The sequence below is a fragment of the Chelonoidis abingdonii genome, chromosome 3, assembly GCF_003597395.2.
Source record: "Chelonoidis abingdonii isolate Lonesome George chromosome 3, CheloAbing_2.0, whole genome shotgun sequence".
NCBI lineage: Eukaryota > Metazoa > Chordata > Testudines > Testudinidae > Chelonoidis > Chelonoidis abingdonii.
In genome coordinates, this window is record NC_133771.1 from 102,924,800 (window position 1) to 102,952,145 (window position 27,346).

Below are 27,346 nucleotides of genomic sequence, written 5' to 3' on the forward strand. Positions count from 1 at the left end.
TTTAGGAAAAGGGGAGCATATTTAAATATTTGCTATGGGGAAAATGCCCCCACAAATAGCTAAAAGTAATTGCATGGAGTTTGTAAACAGATGTAAGAAATAAATGGTACAGTAGGCTAAATATTAGACTAATAGTCTTTGTTAGTAATATAAATTAGATTATAGAAATAATATGGACTCAGATACAAATGCCTATTTTTTGCTTTTCAAAAATCATCCAGGACTGGGTAAATGAAGTTGTCCTTGAACAAGCAATATGCTAATACCTGTCCTCCACAGATCATCAAAATTAAGCCAGATCCTGAAAGGAAATGTAAGAATATTCTGTATTACTGTTAGTCCTGGCATATAAAATTTACAAGAATAATTAAACTCATCCTATTTTTATAAGCAACCGTATTTAAAGAGAGTAGTTTTTGTTACTCACACACTTCTCTAGTATTACAAAGAAGAAAGTGAAAGTCCTAATGCCAAAGACTTCATTTTTTCATTTTGAAAACAATATTGATTTTTCTTTTTCATTTCTAATAATGAGGCCTTTTATTCTTATCTTTTTGGCCTGATCCCTCAAATGGCTCCGTATGGTCACTGGTGTCTATGCAGAACAAGTTGCAGGTCCAGGATTTTGTCTGTGCACTGCTGTCACTGAGGGTTTCAGCACAGCTCTGCATACTTAACTGCTCCTGAAGAACTGGCTTCCACAATTTTTCTAAATCTCAAAGTAGTGGATTCCCACATAGAGGGCAGGCATCCCTAATCTTACACTGAAATCAGTGGGAGTTTTGCCATTCACTTCAGTGGAAACAGGATAAATCAGGACCTGAATCTTATAGATTTCCCTCTCTATCAAATGTATGGTATAGTATCTGATGGTGGACACCCCTATCCCAATCAGAAGAAGGTTAATGAAATCCTCTGGGCTCAACCACTACCAAATAAGCCCTTCTGCAGGGCCTGCTCTGGCTAGAGGAAGCAAGCTTAAGAAGCAGCTTGCCCCAGGAGGGTATGGTAAGTGATAACTAGGAGGAAAAAGCTGCCGTGTTTCTGATCCTCTGGGATCATGCACCTTATAGTTGCAGTCCTGTTAACTTCATACTGTTTGATACAGTCCACTAGATCTGTAAATGTGACTTATTAATGTACATAAGGTGAGCAGGTTTTGGCCCTAGAATATAAATTTTAAGGCTTGACAAATGTTAGGTCTGAACGACTTGCAGGGCCGGCTCTAGCAATTTCGCCGCCCCAAGCACGGTGGCACGCCACGGGGGGCGCTCTGCCGCTCGCCGGTTCCGCAGCTCCAGTGGACATCCCTCAGGTGTGTCTGCAGACGGTCCGCTGGACCCACGGCTCTGGTGGAGCTGCCGCAGGCGTGTCTGCGGGAGGTCCACCAGAGCCGCCTGCCGCCCTCCCAGCAACTGGCAGAGCACCCCCCGTGGCATGCCACCCCAAGCACACGCTTGGCGCGCTGTGGCCTGGAACCGGCCCTGACAACTTGCCTGAGTCCTTTTTAAAAATAGTATCAACTATTTGGAGCGCATGTTACCATCTTTCTTGTTTGTTTGAACATGTTAGGCTGCGCATGAGGTCACACACAGACAGGTTCAGGGTCTAGTCTCCCTTCGAAAGTCCTTTCCCTACTTGGGAAATTTACTCCAGCCTTTCTGAGTTCTCCACTGTGGGGATCTCCCTCATAAGGGTACATTCAGTCTCTGAGTTTCCTAAAAAAGCTCTGGTTTATTTATATATGGCAGCCTGGCACAGCTGGACTCCCAGTCAGGTTTTATCTTCAACCCCTGCCCCACAGTGATCAGCTTGTCCTGGTCTGGTAAGTCTTTGTAAGTGGGGGAGGTTTGTCATCTCTTTCCCTCTCTGCTACGAGCTATAGCAAGAGTCAGCTATTTCAGAAGCACGGCAGCTTTTTCCTCCTAGTTACCACTTACCATACCCTCCTGTGACAAGCTGCTTCTTAAGCTTGCTTCCTCTAGCCAGAGCAGGCCCTGCAGAAGGGCCTATTTGGTAGTGGTTGAGCCCAGAGGATTTCATTAGCCGCCTTCTGATTGGGATGGTGGTGTCCACCATCATATACCGTACCATACATTTGATAAAGAGGGAAATCTCATAACTGGAGCTGGATGAATAATGGATGTTTCAACATTTTCAGTGAATCAAAAAGTAAATAAAAGTTTGTGTGTTTTTAAACATTTTTCATTTTAAAAAATCTAAAGGAACTTTCCAAATGAAAAGTCATTAGAAAAAATTAAAATGTTTAATTTTGACAAGAGTTTTTTTTGTTTGATTGGGGTTTTTTTGACTAAATGTTTCTGTGTCATTGAATCTACAGGTTTGATCAAAAAAAATTCACCCAGCTCCACTCATAATTACAAATACTATGAATCTACACAGTTTGTGATTATTTCAAAGTTAAATAATTGACCTGTACCTAAAGCCATCCACCAGTGCAACATCAGAGGGAATTCAGACATAACTGTAAAATGAAAAACATTACATCGTAAATTATTTTAGGGTTGTTTCTTACATGAAGAAAAGCTGAGTCTTCTAAAATAAAAGTATAAATTTAGAAACAGTTACTAAGATTGTAAAGGCTAATGAAATGTAAGCTCAGATCCTGCAAACACCTGCCCACTAGATTAACTTTACTACTGTGAGCTGTCCCATTGAAAGTTAAAAATAGGTGTAATTATTTGCAGGATCGAGGGCTTAAAATGTAAACTCTGAGGCAGAGACTGTCTCTCTTTTGTTATATGTTTATACAGTACCTAGCACATCGGTGGATACTGATCTCACAGAGCCCCAAAACATCAGCTAGATTCACAAATGAGGTATAAATGTTGCAACACCTACAGCTCAATTCACAAAAGGATTTAAGTGCCTAACTGCCACTTTAGGTGCTTAAATCCCAAAATCCGGCCCCATCAGGATTCACAAAATCCCCACTCAACAGCCCCAAAACTCTGTAGGCATCTAAAATCACTCAGCAGTAACAGTTTTTGCAGTAACAGTTCCTTTAGCAACTATGTTTCTGCAGCACAAATAAATAATAGTAATCTAATTATTTTGTTTTATTTTCTTAAAGAAGATCTGAATAAGATACGTACGATAACTATGGAAAACATCTTCCTTGGTAACTCCGATATGGTACAGAGTTTTTGTAATTTTTCTTTAAAATAATTGTTTCTAAGGAAGGAAAAAATTATTTAGCAGGATTAACAGGGATATAAACTGCAGTGATGGAATGAAATCCAGTGAAGGAAATATTATACCCTGATCCTGCAAGGAGGTATTCCAAGTGGAATTCATTGCAGGATCAAGATTTTTAGTCTGTATCAGGAAATTGATCCTAATAGTGAAGTCTGTTGATCTCTGGAACAATTTCTCATGGGAAATGGTGAAGTCCCATCCCCTGGGTTATTTAAAACCAGACTGGACAAAGCACACAAATAATAACCGGAGCCATTGTGCATTAGGAGGGATAGGTGATCTAATACTTCTTTCCTATTTCTAATTTCTACGATAACTATAATAGGATGGATAGGTGAATCCCCTGTAAAAGCATTGTGATGGGATCAAGAGACCCCATGTTGGCTCTGGCAAGGATGGGGTTAAACATCTCTCCCAATCATCCATCCCTGCGAACCAGCATGAGTAGATCAGCAGGTGTTCCCAGCAAGAACTGCTGATGAACCTCAGGCCACGTCTACACTACGGGATAATATCGAATTAGCTAAAATCGGTTTTATAAAACTGATATTATAAATTCGATTTTATGCGGCCACACTAGGCACAGTAATTCGGCGTTGTACGTCCATGGTCCGAGGCTAACGTCGATTTCTGAAGCGTTGCATTGTGGGTACCTTTTCCGTAGCTATCCCATAGTTCCCGCAGTTTCCGTACGCTTGTCATGCAGCGACTATGTAGCCTGAGAGATTTTTTTCAAACGCTTGCATTTCGTCTTCTTGTAACAGAGCTGGCAATGAAATGACGGTTATCTCTCCCCCTCTGTACTGTCCGCTGCTATCATGAGTGCCCCTGGCTGAAATCGGCCGGGGGCGCAACGCAAAAGCAAAATTGGGATTGACTCCCGAGTCAATCCCTCCCTTATGGTTTCTAAAATAGAGTCAGTCCTGCCTAGAATAAGGGGCAAGTGTATTAGAGGACCAGTGTATCAGAGAGCACAGCTGCTCCGTGTCAGTATTCACAGGGGGTGCCCCTGCAACAACCCCACCCGTTGCTTCCCTTCTCCCCAACCTTCCTGGGCTACCGTGGCAGTGTCCTGCCCATTTGTGTCATGAAGTAATAAAGAATGCAGGAATAAGAAACACTGATTAGTGACATAAAATGAGGGGAGGCAGCCTCCCGGCGCGATGATAGTCCAGGCAGGACATTAAGCGGTGTGGGGGAGAGGAGCACAGCATGCTGCTGCTATGACAGTCCAGGCAGTACAGAATCTTTTCTTTACACAGGAAAGGGAGGGGGCTGATTGAAGCTCAGCCCCCAGTTGCTATGATGAAGACGGTTACCAGCCGTTCTGTACCATCTACTGGGAGTAACTGGGAGTCATTCCATTTTTACCCAGGCGCCCCCGGCCAGCCTCACCTAAGGCCAGCCAGGAGCACTCACGGGCTGATGGCGAATGATGGATATCAGTCCTATTGCACCGTCTACCACCGGGGAGGGGAGAGGAGCGGATACTGCTCTTCACTGCTGCAGCATCGCGTCTACCAGCAGCATTCAGTACACATAGGGTGACATTGAAAGAGTAACGGAGCTCTGATACAACAGATTTGTCTCCCCATACAGCGATCAGATCTAGTATCTCCCGTACGGTCCATGCTGGAGCTCTTTTTGGATTTGAGACTGCATCGCCACCCGTGCTGATCAGAGCTCCACGCTGGGCAAACAGGAAATGTAATTCAAAAGTTCGCGGGGCTTTTCCTGTTTACCTGTCCGCTGCATCCGAGTTCAGATTGCTGTCCAGAGCGGTCAGTGGTGCACTGTGGGATACCGCTCGGAGGCCAATAACGTCGATTTCCATCCACACTAACCACAATCCGATATGTTAATATCAAATTTAGCGCTACTCCTCTCGTCGGGGAGGAGTACAGAAATTGATTTAAAGGGCCCTTTATATCGATATAAAGGGCATTGTAGTGTGGACGGGTACAGCGTTAAATCGATTTAATGCTCTTTAAATCGATTTAAACGTGTAGTGTAGACCAGGCCTCATTTGCATCATGCAGCTCTTTCCTCAGAGGAAAGAGAGAAAGTGACAAGTGAGGATGCTGGAGCGTATCATAGGCTCTGTTTTTGTTGTTGGGATTTAGCTGAAATGAGCCCCAACTTAGACCTTTTGTGTTAGACTTGGCTGAGGCAAGCTTCAGGATTACATTGAACTAGGGCAGGGGTATTTATGTTTGAGCCTTAAAGGGATAGGGGCATTGAGGGCAATATTACTTCTTTGGTTTTATAGCAGTGCACACCCTCCAAGCTGAAACTGCAGGCAGGCAGGTTTCTTTCCTTGGCTGCCTTGTTGCCAATAAAACCTCTAAATACACTGCAACATAATTTAACATTTGGAAGTTGTTGCAACAAAAATGTAATAAGATTTTTAAATGGCAGTAGCTCATCTACATGTGGCACGTGAATGCAAGAAAAATGAAAATTTGAGGGAGAAACTTGAAGAAAAAAGGCAAAATTAGTTCAATAAAAAAATTAGATCAATAGTATTTGACTAGCTCTATTCAATTTACTGTACTGCAAATATATTTAATAACATTCGCACTTACCAGCTGCAGTTATGATGATATGAATAGCAGTAACTGTTATAGCATAATCCCATACCCATTCTTCCACAATCAGGACAAACAGCAGTCCACAAATAAAGTAGGTTATCTCCAATGAAACCAGGAGAACTATAAAGGAAAACAGGGAATTTACTCCCAGCAGAGTTTTGGAAGGGTGGTTCCCATTCTTGCGACTAATGGCAATAGGCAGTTCTGATTTCTGAGGTTAACCTGTGGCCTAGTCTACACTAAAAAATTAGGTCAGTTTAACTACCTCAGTGAGAGGTGTGAAAATATGCAGCTGATCAACAAGTTCTTCCCTTTAATGGCTAAGCTGTATCCCCACTCCCTTGTGTGGAACAACATGAGCCATATTGTGTCATCAATTTCTAATGCGAGATCCCCACTGAAGCCAATGGTAATTCTTAAAAACCAATGGCACAATCACTCAGTGGATCCTTAACAGAAACAATAGCTGCTATAATGAGGAGGGACAGGAATAGTGTCAGGTTATCCTATGTGTTAGGTTTTTGCAGTTCCTCCCAGTGCAGTGGAGGGGGCCTGTAGTGGGGCAGCTGCCCCACTCTCGCAGAACAGGGGTTAAAATCTGTGGCTAGGAAAAGGCTGGGAGGCAGCCAGTCAGGGCTAGGCTGGGCCCTATAAAAGAGCTGCAGGGCCAGAAGGCAAGGGAGTCTCGCTCTGGCCTTGGATAATGGGCCTAGCTGCCTGGGGGAAGGGTACTGGACACAGCAGTGCTGGAAAAGGGCAAGAGGTGCTGGGAAGCTCTAGCCTGGCATCTCCCCAGACTGAGGCCTTGGTCAAGGCCTAAACAGGTACGGGGGCTGCAGGAATGTAGCCCGGGATTAGGCAGAGGCAGCTGGTCCAACCCCCTTGCCAGTGATGAGTGGCCATTACAGACTGCAGTCTGCCCTAGTGAGCGAGGGCTAGATGATGACTGGCAGTAGCCACTGAGGCAAGGTGGGTTTAGAGGGTTGGGGGTTCCCCAGGGAGGAGAGACCCAGAGAGTGGGGATACTGCTGGGGCATAACCCTGAGGTAAAGGGCACTAGGGTCCAGGAGGGACATGGGGCCAGCGGCAGGCAAGACACCTGGCCACCAGAGGGTGCTCTGAGGCTGGAAAGAGCTAATTCCCAGACAACCAGCAGGAGGCGCTGCACCAGTGAGTCATTGCTTCGCTACCAGACCATAGGTTCCCAGTCTAAATATGAAGCAGTGACCTAGGCCACGTCTACACTACGGGATAATATCGAATTAGCTAAAATCGGTTTCTTAAAACTGATATTATAAAGTCGAGTGTGCGCATCCACACTAGGCACGTTAATTCGATGGTGTGCGTCCATGGTCCAAGGCTAGCGTCGATTTCTGGAGCGGTGCACTGTGGGTAGCCATTCCGTAGCTATCCCATAGTTCCCTCAGTCTCCCCCGCCCCTTGGAATTCTGGGTTGAGAGCCCAGTGCCTGATGGGGCAGAAATCATTGTCGCGGGTGGTTCTGGGTACAGCCTCACCCCTCCCTTTGTGAAAGCAGCTGACCAACCTTTCGCGCCTTTTGCCCTGGGTGACTAACTGAGCAAACGCATAGCACAGCAATCATGGACCCTGAGATCATACCACTATCTGAACGTGTCAACACCTCGCGCACTCTCGTGCTGTCTATGCTGAGCCATGAACTGCAAAGGCAGGGGAGAATAGGAGCAGCTACGGCAGAGCGGCGACGAGAGCGATGGGACATGGACGCTGAATTCTCCTGTACCACGGGCCCCTGCGTTTTGAGCTACTGCTGGTTAATGGGTAGGTTCTACCCATTGAACGCCGATTTTGGGCCGGGAAACAAGCACAGACTGGTGGACCACATAGTTTGCAGGGTGGGACGATTCCCTTGGCTGCAAACTTTCGCATGCGTAAGAGCACTTCTTTGAACTTTGTGACATGCTTTCCCCTGCCCTGAAACGCCATAATACTAGATGAGAGCACCTCACAGTGAGAAGCGAGTGGCAATAGCCCTCTGGAAGCTTGCAACGCCAACAGCTACCGGTCAGTCGGGAATCATTTGGAGTGAGCAAATCTAGTCTGGGGGCTGCTGTGATGCAACAGCCAAAGCAATCGTTAAGCGCTGCTATGAAAGGTTGTGACTCTGGGAAACGTGCAGGTCATAGTGGAGTGGCTTGCTACAATGGGATTCCCTAACTGTGGGGGGCCAAGATGGAACGCCATATCCCTATCTTGGCCCCAAAGCGCCAGGGCACCAGTCACGTAAACCGCAAGGGGACTTTTCCAATGGTGCTGCAAGCACTGGTGGATCAAAGGGACGTTTCACCAACATCACGTGGGATGGCCAGGAAGGGTTCATGACGCTCGCGTCTTCAGAAGCACTACTCTGTTTAAACGGCTGCAGTAAGGAATACTTCCGCAGACCAAAATACCATTGGGGATGTTGAAACTGTAGTTATCTGGTGACCCAGCCTACCCCTTGATGCATGGCTCATGAAGTCATACACAGGCAGCCTGGACAGTGGTCAGGAGCTGTCAACTACAGACTGAGCAAGTGCAGGATGGTGGTAGAATGTGCATTTGGAGTTTAAAAGGGCGCTGGCGAACATTACTTACTCGCTCAGACCTCAGCCAACCAATGTCCCGTTTGTTTATTGCTGCTTGCTGTGTGCTCCACAATCTCTGTGAGAGTAAGGGGAGACATTTATGGCGGGGTGGGAGGCTGAGGCAAATCACCTGGCCACTGAGTACGAGCAGCCAGAGACCAGGCGATTAGAAGAGCACCAGGAGGCGGTGTGCATCGAGAAGCCTTGAAAAATGAGTTTCAGCACGGTCCAGGTACGGTGTGACTGCTGTGTTTGTTTCCCTTGATGAACCCCTCCCCTTGATTGACTCATTCCCTGTAAGCAACCCACCCTTCCCCTTATCTACAACTTGCTGAAGGACATAAACAGTATCATTTAAAAATCATGTATCTTTATTAAAGTCATTCTGTATCATTTAAAAATCATGTTTTATTCTTTTAAAGTCATTCCCTGTAAAGCAACCCACCCCCCCCTTTGGATGTATCTTATTAAAAAAGTAATTAAAAGAGGCAGAGAATTATCAAGGTATCCCTGCTGCTGTGTTTGGGAGGAGGATAGGAGGGAAGGGAAAGCCATTAAGCACATTTCAACGGACATTACAGCCTTTTGCTTGCACTGTCAGGGGGGTGAGTAGGCGGGTGCAGAAAGTCTTCCCACGCGTCTTACATGTCTGGGTGAGGGAGATATGGCAACTGGGGAGCTTTGAGGGTGGTTATACAAGGGCTGCAGCGCGGCACTCGTGACCCCGCTGCTCTTCCTGAAGATACACCATGCGGGGAGGACATCATTTGAGCACGCAGCAGATCCAGCGTTGCATTCTCGCCACCGTGATCTTCCTGCCTACACCTCTCATTTCGAGCATCTCTCTATCCTCCCGTTCACTGGCATCTTTCCTGTAGTTTGCTAGCACATCCTTCACTCATTCTGATGAGCTCTGTCATTGCGTGTTACTTCCATAATTCTGTGACATTTCATCTCGTGTTCTCTTCCTCCTCCGCCTTATCTGAGCAGCCTTCGGGATGGCGCAGGGATGCCCGGACCAACTGTGCAGCTGCATGGGGAGGGAAAACGAGAGAAGTAGTGTAAAAAGATACATTTTACGAACAATGCTAGTACTCTTTTACAGTGCCTAACACTATTCACCTTACATACCACATGTGATTTCACTACAAGGTCGCATTTCATCCCTTTAATAATTGAATGCCTGTGGCTCTGGTGTTGCAGATCTCACAGACGCAGGTCCAGGCACCAACTTCCATGCGGGTCGATGTAAGGCTTAAAAAGTTTGACTTCTTCCAGCGTTCATATACACAGTGACTATGAGCCTTGTTCCGTTTAAGAGGAACCAGCAAAACCCAAACCCCCTCTTTCCCCTTTCCTCCCCTCCGCATGGCTGCTATCAGTAAGATCGCTGCTAATGAGCACCTCCTCCCCTCCCCGCCCCTCCCCCGCACTGCGTGGCTGGTAGCTGGGAAAGATTCCTGCTCGCCAAAGCGAAACTCAGCGCCTCCTCCTCCCTCCCCCCGCTCTGCCCAGTAGCAAAATCGCCCTGTTGCCCCTAATTATTCTGAATTTCAACCAGATTACAATGGATGATATAACTCTCCTGAAATACCACCGCAGGATGCAGAACGTATGTTTCTGGAATGCCAGCAGCCCCCCCGGCCATAGCAGCCGTGCTTTGTGAGCAATGATTTCCTAATTACTGCTACATGCATGGTGTGGCAAAGTTCTACATGGTGGACGCGATAAGGCCACCTTGCCCTGAAATCTTCTCATAAGGCTTTTTGAGTACCTCCAAGACGATTCATGGAGATTTCTTGGAGGATTTCGGCTCATCCCCAGACCTTTAACGAACTTTTCCTGTAACTTTAACTTATTGGCGTGAATGCATCACAAGCCCTGATGGCAAATAAATCATTAAAAACCGCTTGTTTAAACCATGTTGATATTTACAAAGGTACACTCACCAGAGGTCGCTTCATGGCTTTCACTGTCTGGGCTTGGGGCTTGGGAGGGCTGGGACGGTAATTCTGGGTCACAAAAAGCTCCTGGCTGTTGGGGCTAATGGAGTCCTGTGTGCTCTCAGCAAGCTTTTCCTCAATCTTTCTCTTCCCTCCTCATCTTTCCCCCTCCGCAGAATCCTCACCACAGTTGATATACAACCCCGGACTCTGAATCCACGGCCAGGGGTGAGTACTGGTGTGCAGCCCCCAAAATTGCATGCAGCTCAGCATAGAAGCGGCATGTTTTCAGCCCTGACCAGACCTTCCGTTGCTTCTCTGGTTTCTGGTATGCCTGTCTGAGCCCTTAACTTTTACTCCGCACTGCACGGATCCCTGCTGTGGCCTTTTCCGTCATAAACTTTGAATTCTTTCAAATATATTTCATTTCGTCTTTCGACCGGAGTTCTGTTAGCACTGAATCCCTCCCATATTGCGATCAGATCAGTACCTCTTGTGCGGTCCAGACTGGTGCTCTTTTTCGAGTCTCAGGAGACTGCATTGTTACCTGTGCTGATGAGCTCTGTGTGGTCACCTGTGGCTGATCAGAGCTCCACGCTGGCCAAACAGGAATGATTCAAAAGTTCGCGGGCTTTGGGGCTTTCCGTTTACCTGGCCAGTGCCTCGAGTTCTGATTGCTGCCAGACGGTCAGTGGCTACGTGGGATACTCCCGGAGCCAATAACGTCGATTTCCGTCCACACTAACCGTAATCCGATATGTTAATATCGAATTAGCGCTACTCTCTCGTCGGGAGGAGTACAGAAATCAATTTAAAGAGCCCTTTTAATATTTCGATATAAAGGGCGTTGTAGTGTGGACGGGTACAGCATTAAATCGATTTAACGCTCTTTAAATCGATTTAAACGTGTAGTGTAGACCAGGCCTTAGAAGGGAATGTAAAAGCAGCAAAGAATCCTGTGGCACCACAGGATTCTTTGCTGCCTTTACAGATCCAGACTAACACGGCTACCCCTCTGATACTAGAAGGGAATGGCTCTATTATTTTATTACTAATCAAAAATCACTGTTACAAAGTTTCTTTTGGGGGGCAAGCGGGGGCAGGCAGAAAACATTCTGGCCATTTCTCAGTTACCCAACAACAAAAAAGGAAGTACAGTCCATTGGTTTCAATTTATAATTTGGTTTTATAACCTGAATGTGCCTTTGTTTTCATGCTAAAATGGCACAGAACTATCATCTATATTGCAAACTAGTAATGTTGGGTTTATTTGTTTTTTAAACCACAACTTTGTATGTGATCTTGTCTGCTGCAAATGAGCACAGTTATGTGCCAGATCGACAGGAAGACATCACTAAGTAGGAACTGAATGGACAGACATATCCCTTAGTATCCTAACTGTCCATAAAATAAAAATAAAGCTGTCTTTTAAGAAGTCACTGATAAGGATTTTATAAATGTAACTGTTCAACAGCAAAATCAGTTAGGAAAATGAAATGTGTTTTTTAAAGAGCCAGTATTTAATCTGAAAGTAATTTAAGGCCTTGATCCTGCATATCCTTATGCGTGTGCTTAATATTAAGTATGTGATTAGTGCCACTGAAGTCAATGGGACTACGCACATGCATAAGTGTTTGCAAGACAGGGCCCCACAGAATGGGCCATAACAGCTACTTTGTTGTTGGTAGGGAGCTTTCAAAATAGAATACATTCTTTTTCTTTTTAAAAGGACATGGTCAACTTAAAAAATCAGACTTCAAATGTTTATCCTACTGTTACTGCAGGTAACAGTTAAGGTTACTATGACAAAAAGAGAGTAGAGAAAAATATTTTTGCTTCTTCAGTTTAATTTGTGCATTTGTATATTGCCAGTTTCATTCTTTCCCTTATATAATAATTTTTTTAGTTTCTACTGTTGTTTTTGCAGATCTTTCACCCAGCAATGTGAGAGAGAGAAAAAAATTAAAAATCAGGAAAAGGTGATTGTAAAACCACATACCCAAAAAATGACAGAAACACTTGTGTGAATGGAGTACCTGAAGCTATTTTTAGCTCTTTTTTCTTTAATTGACTAGACTTCAAGTTGATTGTGTCCCTTTAAATTTTGCTAGTCATTTAGTGCTCATCAAAATGGGTAACTAATTGGAGTGCAGGGAGGTGCTGTATAAGCTTCTCAACACCAACACCTCAGTCTTGACATCTCACCTCCGTTTTCAGCTTCAGGCTTCTCTTTCCTTTGGTCACAACTCGGTTTTGTAATGTGCACAAATGAGGCCTGCCATAATATGAGCAAGATCACATTCATTTGTGACCTAAGTCCTCTACTTAAATCTTCTCTATCTCTGTGTCAACAGACCTTCAGCAGCTATTGTTATAGTTTTTGTTTCACACTGTTCTGCTAACAGATAAATGCTTTCCAAACTAGGGTGACCAGATGTCCCAATTTTATAGGGAGAGTCCCCATATTTGGGGCTTTGTCTTATATAGGGTCCTATTATCCACCCACCTCCCGTCCTGATTTTTCACACTTGCTGTCTGGTCATCCTATTCCAAACAGAAAAGAGACTAGTGTACTAACCCATTAATCTCCCAGTCAGATTTAAAAAGGGATCTTATTAGTGAGTTAAGGTACACACCAGCTAGAAAAATTTCATTGCTACAACATTAGGCACCTATATAGTGGTCAATGGTGCAGTTTTTCTATATCACATAATGTTTAAACATTATCAGAATCAGGAAAAATAGTCTATTTTTTTTACCCAAATTGATAGAAAGCTTTTAAATACAATTGATAAGGCAACTATGTCCTCAAAACAGTACAGTTTTGGAAATTTGGGAAATATTTCACCCCAGACTATATCTTGTATGTATTTTTCCATACTTTTTTGCCTTTTTGTCTGTAGTCTCACAACAGTATGAGCTTGTTTGTACCATGTTCCAGTGTGGTCATGTGGTTTATGCTAGATGGGGTTGTGTAAATGTAGTAGAGTCAGACTTCTGGAGGAGGAGAAGCCAGATATATCTCATGCCCTACTAGATAGATGGGGAGCAGTATACTGGACTGCCAGACCTTTCAGTGGTGTACGGCACAACATGGCCATCAAGCAACCTCTCAGCAAGGACTGTGGGAAGCATCAGCATCTTTGCACAAAGGAGAAGGCTTTGACCAAGTATTACCTGACTGTGCATTATATGGCAGCTATAACAGCTATGAAACAACAGATGTGTGGAATGCTGCCTTCAGCAACCGATCTCTACAAAGAAGCTACCACAAAGTGCTTGACTACAGATGACTCTGCTGTCCAAGATATAAAAAATGTGACTGAAAGAATGACAGTCTTTTAGCACTGAACCTGAAACAAGGTCAGATAACAGGTAGCCACTTGTGAGCATTGCAAGTGCAACATCTGCTGTGCCCCTACCTGAAATTGCAGAAAGTTTATGCATGATAAGAGAGACTGTCACACAAGAAGTGAAGGAGTTTGTAAAGGATGAGATAGACCTCTTTGATCCCATAAAAGGCATAATCTCAAATCATTTGGTAATCTCAACAAAACAATTGAACAAAAGAAGCACAAGCAATTGGTTGTCAGATATTCAGAAAGCTGACAGTTATTGCCCAGTCCAGAGATGCTGATATCCAGGGGTTGATGAAGTATGAGCTGGCACCTGTCCCATTTCCATCTTTATCTTGGGCAAATCGCTATGAAAGACCCAAAAGAGCAACACGCTGGCTTGGCTGGAGAAAAATCAATCAGTATTTGAGCTATCAGCATCTGATGAGCCAACATTAGCTATTATAGATGGTATGATGCTGCTGCAGATGATGTGCACTGATACTGCCAAGTGCAAAACTTTTGGGGAGCTGTCTGATCAGGTGTTGAAAATTATCCTTGGACTAAAATGTCAATACACTGCTGTTGTTGGTGACAATTTTATGCAAATAAAGAATCAATAAAATCTGGTGAAAGCCTGCAGAGAGAATGTCCAAATGCAAGACGTTCAGAACCCCACTGTGTTAACACCACTACCAAAGCAAAACTTAAGATGATATCAAATCCACAGAACAAATCAAACATTGTGAACTTTTTCCTCCAGGGGACTGGATTGTGAAGCATGACCAGAGAATTCCACCTGGTCATGAAGTGTATTTTGCTGGTGGGTTTCACGGCCATTGCATAAGCAGTGAAAGTAGCACCTGGCACCCACTCTGCAATACCAAAACTCAAGGCAGAAGACAAGGAAGCATATTCATGCTATTCTTGTATGTTGCTCATGCAAAGCAGATACTTGGATTAAACAGGGTGCTAATGTGGAGCCTGGACACTGATGTTGCATCTGCATACCCATCTATTCTGGGGATAGATTAATTCTGTTTCAAAACTGGTGTTGGCCAAAAGAAGAGATTCATTGTCATCCATAGAATGGCTATGGAGCTGGGAAGAGACTTTGGCAGTCTTATTATGCCAAATATTCATGTTGTCAGTGAATGTGACTCTACTTCAGCTTTCAGTGTCGGGGGGGGAAAGAGATGGCTGAAGGCAGCAGCTGAGTATAGAGGTCAAGGACGGTCTGAAACATCTTGGGAGCAGTGCATCTCAGATAGAGGAAGAGACAGAAACAGCCTATGTCTCACTAATATCTTGATTGTACTGTGGTAAGAAGCAAGCATCTTCAGATAATGTGCGCTATAAATTGTTTGCTAAGAAGAATAAAACAAGTGAGAAACTACTATCAGCAATGGACTCCTTCAGGCACCACCTGAAATGTGCAAATTATCTTTCATATATGTAGTTATGCAAACAGTTCAGTATCTTCAAGTGTCCCCTGTCAGCAAGAAGTAGATGATAGATAGCACTGGACATCTTGTTCCTAAAATAATGGTGCTGCCACCTGCTCTAGAAGTCACCCTCACCTTTGTGCGGCATGGCTGGGATAGTACCTGTGCAACAGGGAGATGCAAATGCGACAAGGAGGATTTGGTGTGGTCCAATGTATGCAACTCTGACAGTGTGGCAACAGAGTACTGAACACATCAGATGCAGAGTCTGAGGGGGAGTAGAAATGTTTCAACAATCTGCAAAGTACTGTGACTATTTTGTGAGTAAATATAGCTGGAAGCAGTATTGCATGACACATTCAGCAGCTCGTAGTTACATGTAGGGGTTACATAAGAGTACTGGGTTATACTTTTGTTATTCACACGATATAATCACACAAGACATTCTGCAGCCCTTACATGAATTGTCATTGTATTCAGTGATAATTACAATTATATCAGGTGTGCTTTCTGCTTATGTCTCCAGCTGAGCAGATAACATCAAAAATATGTTTTTATAATTGGGAGTAAGTTATGTGCATAACTTCATAAAAATAGCAGATAGAAAAATTTTTCTCAAATCATTCCATTCTACAAATAATGACAAATAGGTTGATGTAGTACATGGTATAAACAAGTCCATACCGTGATGTGACTAGAGACTTCTGCTTTAACCGAAGGCAAAAAAGAATGGAAAAATGCATAAAATATATTGCCTGAGGTTAAATATTTCCCAAGCTTTCCAAAATAGTACTATTTTGAGTACATCATTACATTATCAATTGTATTTAGAAGCCTACTGCTAATTTTGGTCAAAATTAAACAGTTTCTTTGAGTTATGGCCCCTTTTGTGATTTGACTGATTTTTCAGATTGGATGGCTGATAACATTTACTTTAGACCTTACGTGATATAGAAAAACTGCACCACTTCTGGCATCTACATCCATCCTTGTGATGACCACCACATATGTGCCTACCATGGTAGCAATGACATTTTTCTGGCTCATAGTTTAGCCCATTTGCCCAAAATGGGTCCAGGCTGGTAGACTATAATTCACAAATGGGTTAATATGTTTTCAGTATATCTTGTTTAACACCCTGCACGTGAAGGCATGTAACAAACTATTATATTATAATTTAAATACAAATCCTATCAATCATGTTGAGATTCAATATTTACATTGGCATTGTGCAAATGCACACTAGTTCAAATTGTGTAGGATCTATATTTTTTCTAGTAACCCTTTTTCCTGATAATCTAATTGAAATGTTCTTTTTTTTACATCTAAAATCAAATCAATAATGGCACTGAACAAGCATCCCTGCACTTTCTATTCCTGTAAGTGTTTAAGATTATGATCTGAACAATTTACATTTGAACAGCTCTAATTCCAGCTGACATGTTTTTTTTTGCAACATATTCCAAACCTGATGAAGTTTAATTTATGTAAATGCTTCTTTTTTTCCCCTACAGAGAGACAGTAATAGCTTTGGAAAGGGTCACATTTTTTAAGATCTTGGACAAATACGTATAGTGATTTGTATTCGCTCAAACTATACTTTATTCTCCGTTAGTACACTGAACTGCCATTGGGCCAAATCCTGAAGTCTTATCTTACTTTGTATTGACTCCTTGCACTGACAAAATTGCCATTGATGTCAATAAGAGGTTTATGTGGTTTAAGAATTTGGCTTATTTATTTATGGATAGTAGGAAGCTTTACTGTTGTAGAGACTAGAATCAGTAACCTTACACAGAAAAATTAATAGTTTTATAATGAAAATGAAATGTCTTCTTCATGGTAGAACAATTGGTTTCAATTGAGAGATGCAAATTTGGAAGAGAGAGCATGGGAAAGGCTATGGGTTACTGAGAGGACAAGAAATATGTTAATTTATAAAGTGACCCTGTGGAAGAATTATGGGGAAAATGAGCAAATACTTAAAATTCAATACAATTAAAACATCATTAAAAATATTGAAGCTAAGTGGAGAGGCATTATTAGAATGTTTTAAAAATACTTTGTACATATGCGTGGGGGTGGAGGGGAATTTGGGTTTATGTCTACAAAGTATCTATTTTCTTAGTTCTGCAAAAACTAAAACAAAATCAAGGTACCTAAGTAATTTGGGTTAATCCATGAGGGATTTGTCTTAAAATCAAAAGGTGCCAAAACATCCAACATTTCCAACCTGTGGAGATTTTAAAAAAAAGAAGTTAAATCATTTGTATATGCTATCACAATTAATGTGTTAGTTACATTATATAATGTAGTTTACTCTATGAGCTCTTTTAAACAAGATTCCAAATCGAGTAATCTGGAATAGAGGAGTTCACAAGTGTCCATGGTTTGCTGCCACTGTGTGACGTGAGCTTGCCTTCATATGCTGTGTCTATACTCTTATTTAATATCAATTTGACATCCCAAGTGCTCTTAATGACTTTCTGAAGCAATATAGCTAGTCTTTATATCAGCCACAAAAATCTTTTTTGAAAAAAATTATCTTTCCTTGGTGTTCAGGTTTTCAGTTAGTATATGTATGTCAACTGGTTTGATCAAAAATAAAGTGTGAGCCAAACTGGCAACTAAAAGTATTTTTGTCTGTCCAAGTGCTAATTTGTTCATCTAAATGGAAGCTCAGGCCTCTAGCATCTGATGCTGAAAACTGTGCCTTCAATATAACTGAGGTCATATTCTAGACTTCTCCCCCTCCTCTGCTCTACCAGGTTGTAAATCATAAATGCCCCTTTTACGTTCAATCATATTAATTATGAATGCTAGAAATTCTTACCTGAATGCTGTGAAACAAATGCTTAGGACCACATAGTACACAGTGTAGAAAACTACTATACATATCAACAGGTTCAGCAGCACAATCTGTAAAGAAAAGATGAAATTAAATCTACTTCCTTATCTGCATTTGTCAGGTGGGCTGCCAAGCAAGTGATGCTAGATTTCTATTTAGGAAAAAAAAATTTTAATGTTTAAGGGGAAAGAAGTATTTGGGTATGATTTTTTACCTCATCTTATATAAAGTCCTGAAGTAAATGACACAATTTTGTTATTATGTGTTTTCAAATAACCCAACCCCTAAAATTTATCAATTTTTTCATATTTTTGAAAAGAAATATACAGTGTAATGAACATTCCTTTCTTATTATGTATCCACAGGTTAACTGCTAGAGGCCTATGTAATCAAAATGGCCAATGGAAAGCACATTTCCAGGCAGTTAATGATCAGCAGGAGGAGTTGAGAGCCTAAGAAGAAGATCCAGAGGTTTAATCAAGTATAGTTATTAATCGCCAGGAAATGCCCTCCCTATAATTGCCATCATGAGGTGTATGCATATATACATATAGAAAACCATACAGTAGTGCTTTTATCCTGTCTTTGTCTAGAGATCCATGTGATGCTACTATATAGTTTCATTGGCAAGGACGTAGACTCTGAAAGGACATCTCTCTTAAAACATAAAACAATGTAAAACCTTTCTGAAGCTATTTGTAAAAAAAAATCCAAGTTTTCGAAAGCAACCATTATCTAATGGTCAAAGCAAAAGGTCTGGGGGGAAAAAAGAAGGCTGGATTCCATTCCATGCTTTGCTACAGACTTTCAGAGACACCTTGGGTACATCATCTAATGCTTGTGTTCCTCGCTATCCTCATCTGTAAAATTGAGGTAACACTACATCACAGCGGAGTTCTGGGGCTTAATTTGTTAACGTGTTTAAAGTGTCTTAAGATCCTCTGGTGAAAGCTGCTAGGGACGTGTAAGGTATAATAGTTCATAGATTAGAAGGCCAGAAGGGACCATTGCGATCATTTAGTCTGACCTCCTGCATAACACAGGTCAGAAGACTTCCCTGAATTAATTGCTGCAGGTATATTATATTTTATAGGCTAATATCTTTTGATAGTAATAACAGATGCTGGCCACTGGAATCCACTTTGGTTTCTGTCGTTCTCACTATTGTGTATGATGTGCTCTGAGATATCCATTCACCCCTATATTTAAAAAAACACACCTTGAACATCCATCGCAAAGTCAGGGATTTGCATGCATAAAAATCTGGTATGTGCATTCGTTTCAAATGCACACTTAAAACCAGCAAGCAAAATGTTTACACCAGCAAGCACCAGATGTTTACAGCACAGTGTGGTGGGCTGGATCATTCTGGAGCAATAGAGTCAGGAGATACATGTTTCTTTCCCTCAGCTTCCGTACTGTCTAATGTTTTCTCATGCTGGTCAGTGTTTATGTCTCTCCCTTTCCTTTTCTTTAAAAAGCAGCTTATTCTTTCCTCTCACTGTTACCCCTTTCAGATTTATCCCCATGTTCCCTCCCATTTTACTTTTATTCTTTCCCCTAATTCCTCCATTATCATCTCCTGTATCCTACTGTCTCTACTCCACTCCTTCCCAGCACTTTCTCTCCTGGCCTCTGCACTCTGCAGTTTCCTGTTTCTTTCTTCACACAGGGGCACCTTTTTCTTCCTACAGAGTCTAACCCTTCTTTTTTCCTCATGTTCTTCATCCCAAACCCTATCTCTGGAGAATAAATATAGGTGTACATGTTTAATTCTGCCACATCGTCATGTGGCTGCCTTTTTCTAGCTCTTGCTTTGACAGCTCCTGCATTGTGCAATGACTGAGACAGATACATGCAGAGTGGGAGCAGCAGACAATGAGTGCAACAGGAGAAGGCAACTGAAACTCATCTACTGCCTTGTTGTTGGATTGGTGGATGAACATGTGTTAGTTTACTGAACCTAGTTTTTCTTCCATTGCTGTCAAAGACCCGTACAAAAACCAAAGGGAGATTAGAGCTGAGTGTTTTTACATATTTGCTATTAGTATCAAATTTGTACAGAGCTGAAGGCATTTGCAGCTCGATAAATTCCAGTAATTTTTTATATTAGTAGGCAAGAAATGGGGGGTTCATGCTCTGGGCCTAATTCTTCACTGCTTTGCACCTTGGTAACCATTTACACCTGTGCAAAGTGACTGTAAACTGCTAATATTCTGGTAGCATTTTACACCCACTTTACATAGGGGTAAATGACTGCACAAGGTGCCAGGTGATGGAAAATCAGGACCTCAACGTAATCATGTTAATCTTTGTTACCAGGAGCTGTCATCTATCCTGAGGGGAGATTGACTTCAATCCTACTGGGAACAAGAGGAGATGATGCCGTTTTGCTTGTTAGCCTTTAGCGTAACTCTTATCGAAAGCAATAGAGATGGCAGCAAGTTTGAAAGAGGGCAGTACTTAGTGGAATTCTTTGTAGAAGAACATTCTTCTTCAGCAAGAACTACATATATTTAACGGAGAGGGCAGGCATATCAAACTTGGGGGTGGGGTGAAGGGCAATTTGCAGGACAGGAGTGAGGGTGAAGGTAGGGGTTGGCATATGCACCGAAAACTGTGGAGGTCATGAGATGGGGAAAACTAGCCACTTGTTTTGGTTGCTTTGTTCTGATCCAAAGTGGCATAAAGCTGCCAGAATATTCTCGTAAATCTGGCACAAAAAGTTTTGTTCTTTGTTTTTTAAAACCCACAATCACAGGTTTGGTACTTGAGCTGGTCAGAAATGTTTTTTCTCCACAGAAAATGTCAATGTTTTGTCAAAAACTGACATTTGTTTGGTTTGCAGGTTTGCTAACAAAAATCAAAAAGTGTTGAGTAAAGCAGTTATTTCCCATGAAAATTTCCATTATGTCAGAAACCCAATATTCTGCAGGGGGGAAGTTTTGAGGGGAAATTTTTGACCAGTCTTGCTTGACACTATATACATGGTTAAAAACACACACACACAACCTTAACTCTGTCTTGTAATGACAACACAATGAAAAACCTGAACAAAAGTCTGTCTTTAAAATTCAATTTAATCTAATCTGCAACTGCAAACACAACTGTATACTACTTCTAATTTCATGGTTATTGCATGGTGTCTCTAGAGGGAAGAATTAGGGTTGTTTGGGTGTTTTAGAAGTGCATTTCAGTAACTTAATACATTTGAATTTCTTTTGAATTTAACTTTTAACTCTGAATTAAATATTTGGTAGCAGTTGGCTAATGTGTTCTGTTGTTCAGTTTCTGAAAACATATTTCTATGAGGCCCACAAATGTTAAGCCTTATATGCCATGGCCTTATGCCATGAATGTTGCACATTCAGGATCCCAATTTAAAACACTACCACACTGGTGTAAATTATTTCCATCATCTAGGTCTGCTGGTGAGTTTTAGTCTCATCTATTCCTGTCTTTTAGATAGTCCCTGCCACAGAAGCTAACCATGTCTTCATCTGTGTCTGGTACAGTTCCAGTGCTTAAAAACTAATGGTATGCTGTACACGGTTTGAAATGAAGGACTGCAGGGGGAAATAGTTTCCTTTTTTTTAATTTACTATATGTGAGGAGATGAAACGGAATACAAGTTCCTTTCACTTAAGTCTTGCTGGAACTTTTGAACTCCTGCTAGATTCCCTCACATTCATAACAATAACCAATAAACAGGAGATTCTTCCTTTCATAACACCGTAATTAAAGAGGCTTAGAATTTTCTTTCTTAAAAATTACTTGATATGAATGTTTGCTCTTAACTTCTAGGTAAAGAAAATATCTCTTCCAGCACACGGAGAACAAGAGCACTATATGAAATGAAATATGTATAGATATAGATATCTATCTATAATATATATATAATATTTAATTTCATATAGTGCTCTTGTTCTCCGTATGCTCTGTGTGTGTGTGTGTGTATAGATCTCTCGATCTCTCTCTCTCTCTTCTTCAGAGGTAAATAGGTCACAATGTCACTCTGATAGTAGTGTATGTAGATTAATTTAATGTGGTTATTTACAGGTACGGGATGAGTTAGACTAAGGAAGATTTAGGAGCCTTCTTTCAAAGAGATGTATGACACTGGCACAAATACTTTCCTTTGTTAATAAATCCTGGGCATGTAACATCCAACATTCTGCTCTGTACCTTCACTTCAGTGAAAATACCTCTTCTCTTTCAAAGAAAATGATACTTTCTCCCTTTATTTTATGAAAAGTACTCTTCTGTTACAGCTTTTCTACTACCTTTAGCTGAATCATAATGTTTGTTTGGTTTCAGCACCCTCATGCTCTGACTCATGGAAAGTTGTAGAAGTTTGTTCCTTAAGAATACATCTTAATACATACTAGAATACATACTAGAAAACTGATCAGCCAATCTAAATGGTAGTTGATAACCTATCAAGACATCTTATGTTATAAGTAATCTGAGAGTCTCTGAGGCCACTGAATTTCTAAGATGAGTGTTAGTCTTTTTTAACATCCTTTAAGATCAGAGTGGGGGAGAAAAGCACATTAACTAATTATATTTGTATATGACACTAAGTGAGAACAAAAACAATATAAAGGCATCTAGAGCAGTTACTGGTATGGGGCCTAATCCTGCAAGTTGCTGAGCACTTCTGTAAAATGCCAGACATGCTCAATTCCTAATATCAGCTGAGCTGAATTGACATCAGTGGGAGTCAGGAAGCCTCTATACCTTTCTGGATCAGGTCTATGGGCAGCAAAATAAACTGAGTTTCAAACTGGAAAGATGCAAATTGATGTAGAGAAAAATTCCAACGACAAATAATCAGTGGGTGGGAATTCCAGGAAAAGGAGCCATGCAAAAAAAAACAAAAAACCAAGAAGTGATAGTATTCAGGAATTGGCTATGAACTTGCACTGCAACAGGATGGCAAAAATAGGTGAGAATATGACGACATGTTGCAGCAGAGACCAGAGAAGTGAGTCCCTTTCTCTGTGACATTGATGACAGCACACGGAGAACAATGTAAATAATTCTAGGCAACACAATACCAGAAAGACATTAACAAACTGGAGGGAATTTAGAGAACAGCAGTAAAAATTAATTAAGGGCTGGAATTGACTTCTGAAGAAAGAGTAAAAATGAAATGTGTGTAATTGTGTACTTAATATTTGAAGAGGGACAGGAATTGTTTGGAGTACAATTAAGTGTCATGGGAGGAAACAGAGCTGGTCAAAAATAAAAATTCATGAGACATTTTGAAATGTCAAGTTGTTTCCATTTTGTGGAGATTAAAGGAGGTTCATTTTATTTTGATCAAATTGTTCAGAAATAATTTGATCAAAATCAGTTACTGAATATTTTCATTTCCCCTAAATAGGATTTTTGGCAAGTAGAACATTGGGTTGGTCTTAAAAAAAATACAGGTACTGGATGAGTTAAATACATACATAGTTAAATACATTTTCAAATGTTGTTAACACATTTACCCAAAACCAAAAAAAGGAAAAAGTCAAGTCTGTAACATAATTTCTTAGTTTTGAAAAAAGGCTATTTTCCAACAAAATTCAGCCACTTCAAAAACTTAATTTACTTTGGTAATTATTGCTAGATCTTTTTGAATGATCTTCTACGTAGTGGAAATCATGCCTACAGAATGGGGGACTGTTTCCAGGAAAGTAGTCACTCTGAATAGAATTTAGGGGTAGTACTGGACAGACAACTGAAAATGAGCTCTCAGCATGATGCTGTAGCAAAAAGGGCTAATGAGATATTTGGATGTATAAACAGGAGCAGTGAGTAAGAGAAGGGAGGTGATTTTTTACCTCTGAATATGGCATAGGTGAGACCAATACTAGAATATTGCATCCATTCTGGTGTCCACAATTTTAAAAGGCTGTTAGAAAAGGTACAGAGCAGAACCACAGAGATGATTCAAGGGCTGGAAAAAAATGCCTTCAGTGAAAGATTTAAGGAGCTTAATCTGTTTAGTTTTCCAAAAAGAAGATAGAAAGGTGACTTGATTAGGTATGGGGAGAAAATAGCACGTACTAAGGGGCTCTTTAACTTAGTGGAAAAAGGCACAAGAAGAGCCAATGTCAGGGAGCTGAAGCCAGACAAATTCAAATGAGAAATAAGGGGCACATTTTTAACAATGAGGATGATAGCCATTGGAAAAAACTACCAAGGGAAGGGGTGGATTCTCCATCTCTTGATGTGTTCACACAAGACTGGATGCATTTCTGGAAGATAGGCTTTAACCAAACATGTTAAGCTCTTAGTCAAACACAATTTATTAGGCTCAATACAGGTGGATGGAATGCTATGGCCTGTCATATACAGGAGGTCAGATTAGATTATCTAATTATCCCTTTTGGCCTTAAAATCTTTGAATGTTTGAGTTACAAAGTGCTAGAGAATATAAAGAGAACAATCCTGCATTGGCAGAAACATAGGCAACATGAACCTAACATTTTTTTTCTGAAAGGAGAGCAAAATAAATCATATATTCTGGTGCATGCCTTTCCTTCTGAAAACTTTTGTCCTAGCACAATAGGACAAAAAGCATACCCATCATGTCTGAAACAGGTTGAATATTTTTATCAATCTTTTATAATTTTGTGCACCAGCCAACGAAACAAGCAAGTAAAATTCGTTTGTCCTATATAATCTGGGACTGAAAGCATAACCTCCCACTTCTACCCTGTGGCACTTCTCCAGATTAAAGTTGGCTAAATATCTCTTATGATCTGGTCGATTCCATATAATCCTCCAACTTTTGCTTAAATGTAATGTTATGAGACTTCACCACATCCCCTGGAAGTCTATCCACCACGCTACCAAAAAAAAAAAAGACAATCTTTAGTACAATTTTGTGGATGTAGTTTACATTGCACTTAACTAATTAGATATGCATTTCATGGAGGTCTTAACTTTATGTTAGCAGCTGAATTAGGATGGCATTACATCGTATCAGCCTGTGATACAAGATTATACTGTAATGAAAGCTGTGATGCAGGGGGAGGAGACATGGACTTAAGTGAAAATATCAGCTCTAGAGGAAAGGTGTGAGCTGATGTCCTGCTGACCCTTGTGTATCCTCGATTAAATTCTGACCCTATTGAAGTTCATGACAAAACTCTCATTGACTTCAGTGGGGCCAGGATTTCACCTTTAGTCCCCAGCATATCCTTAGCCACTACTTCAGGAATGGAGTAGTCTGTTGTTTTGCCTTGATTATGCTCAAATAGGCTAGGGAAATGCATTTACTTAGATGCCAGAAATTTACCACTAAAAGAATGACATCAACAATTAAAGCTCTTGGAACATATCCAGAAGTATTAAATTCTGCTTCAGTTTTTAAAGATGTATTTACCATTGGAATTTAACAAATGTAGTTGTTAAAAAGTCTCAAAAATCCAACATTTAAAGTTCTACATATTTCCCCCCTTTTTTTAAAATATCAATTAAAAATGCATTTTCTTTAAAAGTATAGCCCACAAATAATTTGTGAGTCATAGTTATTTATGTAAATATTTATGCAATTTAAGGAAAGAATGGAAGAACCTGAGGTGATATCTTGGAGAGCTCAAGGTTAGGGTTTTATTAGGCATTTATAAGAATTATATCTAGCAAACTACACCCTCTTTACATCTGTATCAAATGCATGTTGTAGTATTCACTATCAGCACTATAAAGGAGGTAGTGCACTTTTTCTTGCTTTTTCAGAAACCGAAAACTGAAAAGTATGCTGTCACAACGAAGGCAACTGTTTTGTTTTAAATGCCTACTGTAACTGCATAATGTCATAAGTACTATAACATGACCTAAAATGTAATATAAACTCAGATCTTTTTACCTTGGTCTCAGGAAGATTGATCTTAAGAGCCATGTACGCATCATAGGTAAAAGGAAGTGATACAGTTACATTCCTTATGTCAATGTCAGCTGGAAAAAGAAGCTATTTTTCACTCAAAGTGCTCCTGTAGGTGCAGTATAAGACTGAGTAAAGCAATATTATTGGATTAAACTGAACCAAGACACAAGCCATCTGTGAGCTAACTATAAGCTGCTGTGGCCCAAACAGAAAATCCTTACTAGCTCATTAAATGCTCATACTGTTTGTAGAGATGGTCAACCCAAACATGTATGTCTCAATCAAGTCTGCAAATAGAAAGCAGCAAATGATCATTTCTATTTTCTATGCAATGTTCTTTGACTACAGGTAATAGCAGTTTCCCACCTCCATTTAGTTTTACAGTCCTTAAAATTAATTTTATATTCCTATTTACTTTAAATCTGGAAGGGTACATTCTTTTTGCTCTTTGTTAGCACTTTTCTGAAAGCTACATTGTATTACATCAGCTATAATTCACATTTAATCAGGTATGGTTATGTTATGTTCTGTGAAGAAATGATAGTCTTGTGATATTGCCTTTCTCTTTTTCCTGAATCTTATTTTGTTCCTTGGGTGGCATGGAATTTAGCAGGTTTTGTAGCAGATCCATCCATTACTGAGCAGTTCTTTAATGGATCGGAATTTCAATTTTGACAAGTGACAGCTTGCTATAACATAGTGTGACAGACCCAGACCAGTGGGATACAGGAGTCTGGTCCTATTGGTATCCATGAGGTGGGCAGGTGAAGCCCACCCACTTCTAAAGGACCCCCCTATGGGGAGGATCCACAGGTCTGTAACACCAACTAATTCCGTGGGACAACTAATGAAAAAACAGGATCGGGAGTGAAGTCACAGGGCTAAATGAAGGGAACCTGATGGGGACACCGAGCAGAGAACCCCGGACAATGCCCACTGCTCCTCAAAGGCATCAAGGAAGCCAGCGGACACCACCCAGAGGAACTCTGCCTGGATGCGTGAACGGACAGAGAAGCAGAACTAGACCTCACAATCGCAGGAAATCCCATCGACCAACCTCCTCTCCCTGGTTTTGTAGATGGCTAGTTTGGCCAGGGCCAAGAGGAGGTTGACAAGAAGATCTCGTGACTTGGTGGGGCCACAGATGGGGAGTGCATAGATGAACAGGTGAGGGGAAAAGTGCAACCAAAAACGTAACATAAGATTCAAGAGGAGATGGAACAGGGGCTGCAATCTGGCGCACTCTAAATAAATGTGCGCCAGAGTCTCTTTCATGTCACAAAAAGGGCAGGTGTTGGGAACGGGGTAAACCATGCCAAGTACACGCCCGTGCTCATGGCTCCATGAAGGATCCGCCAACTGACATCCCCGGCTGGCCTTGGGACTAGGGCAGAGTACGTATAAGCTGGCCCATCGGGGCCTCTCACCCTTGAGAGGTGGCAGGAGGTCCCGCCATTTGGTATCGGGACGGGAT

The 27,346-nt window shown here is 41.4% G+C and overlaps 1 protein-coding gene across 1 annotated transcript; it reads right to left on the minus strand.

The window, feature by feature from the left end:
- Positions 1-206: 206 nt before the first annotated feature.
- Positions 207-25,887, minus strand: TMEM244 (transmembrane protein 244). The gene is made up of 6 exons (XM_032803475.1): positions 25,855-25,887; positions 17,973-18,058; positions 17,299-17,372; positions 5,805-5,930; positions 2,441-2,485; positions 207-301 (listed from the first exon to the last, which is right to left on the minus strand). Exons 1-6 carry the CDS (start codon positions 25,885-25,887, stop codon positions 207-209), a joined length of 459 nt encoding a protein of 152 aa, XP_032659366.1.
- Positions 25,888-27,346: the final 1,459 nt, after the last annotated feature.

What these genes read in the sequence shown, in the direction of transcription:
- TMEM244 (XM_032803475.1), bottom strand. Translation starts at nt 25,887, where the DNA reads ATGGCTCTTAAGATCAATCTTCCTGAGACCAAG. An exon ending in ATTTGTTTCACAGCATTCAG is followed by an intron (nt 17,373 to 17,972) that starts GTAAGAATTTCT and finishes AAATCTCCACAG; the next exon opens with GTTGGAAATGTTGGATGTTT. An exon ending in GATTAACCCAAATTACTTAG is followed by an intron (nt 5,931 to 17,298) that starts GTACCTTGATTT and finishes TTTCCTTTATAG; the next exon opens with TTCTCCTGGTTTCATTGGAG.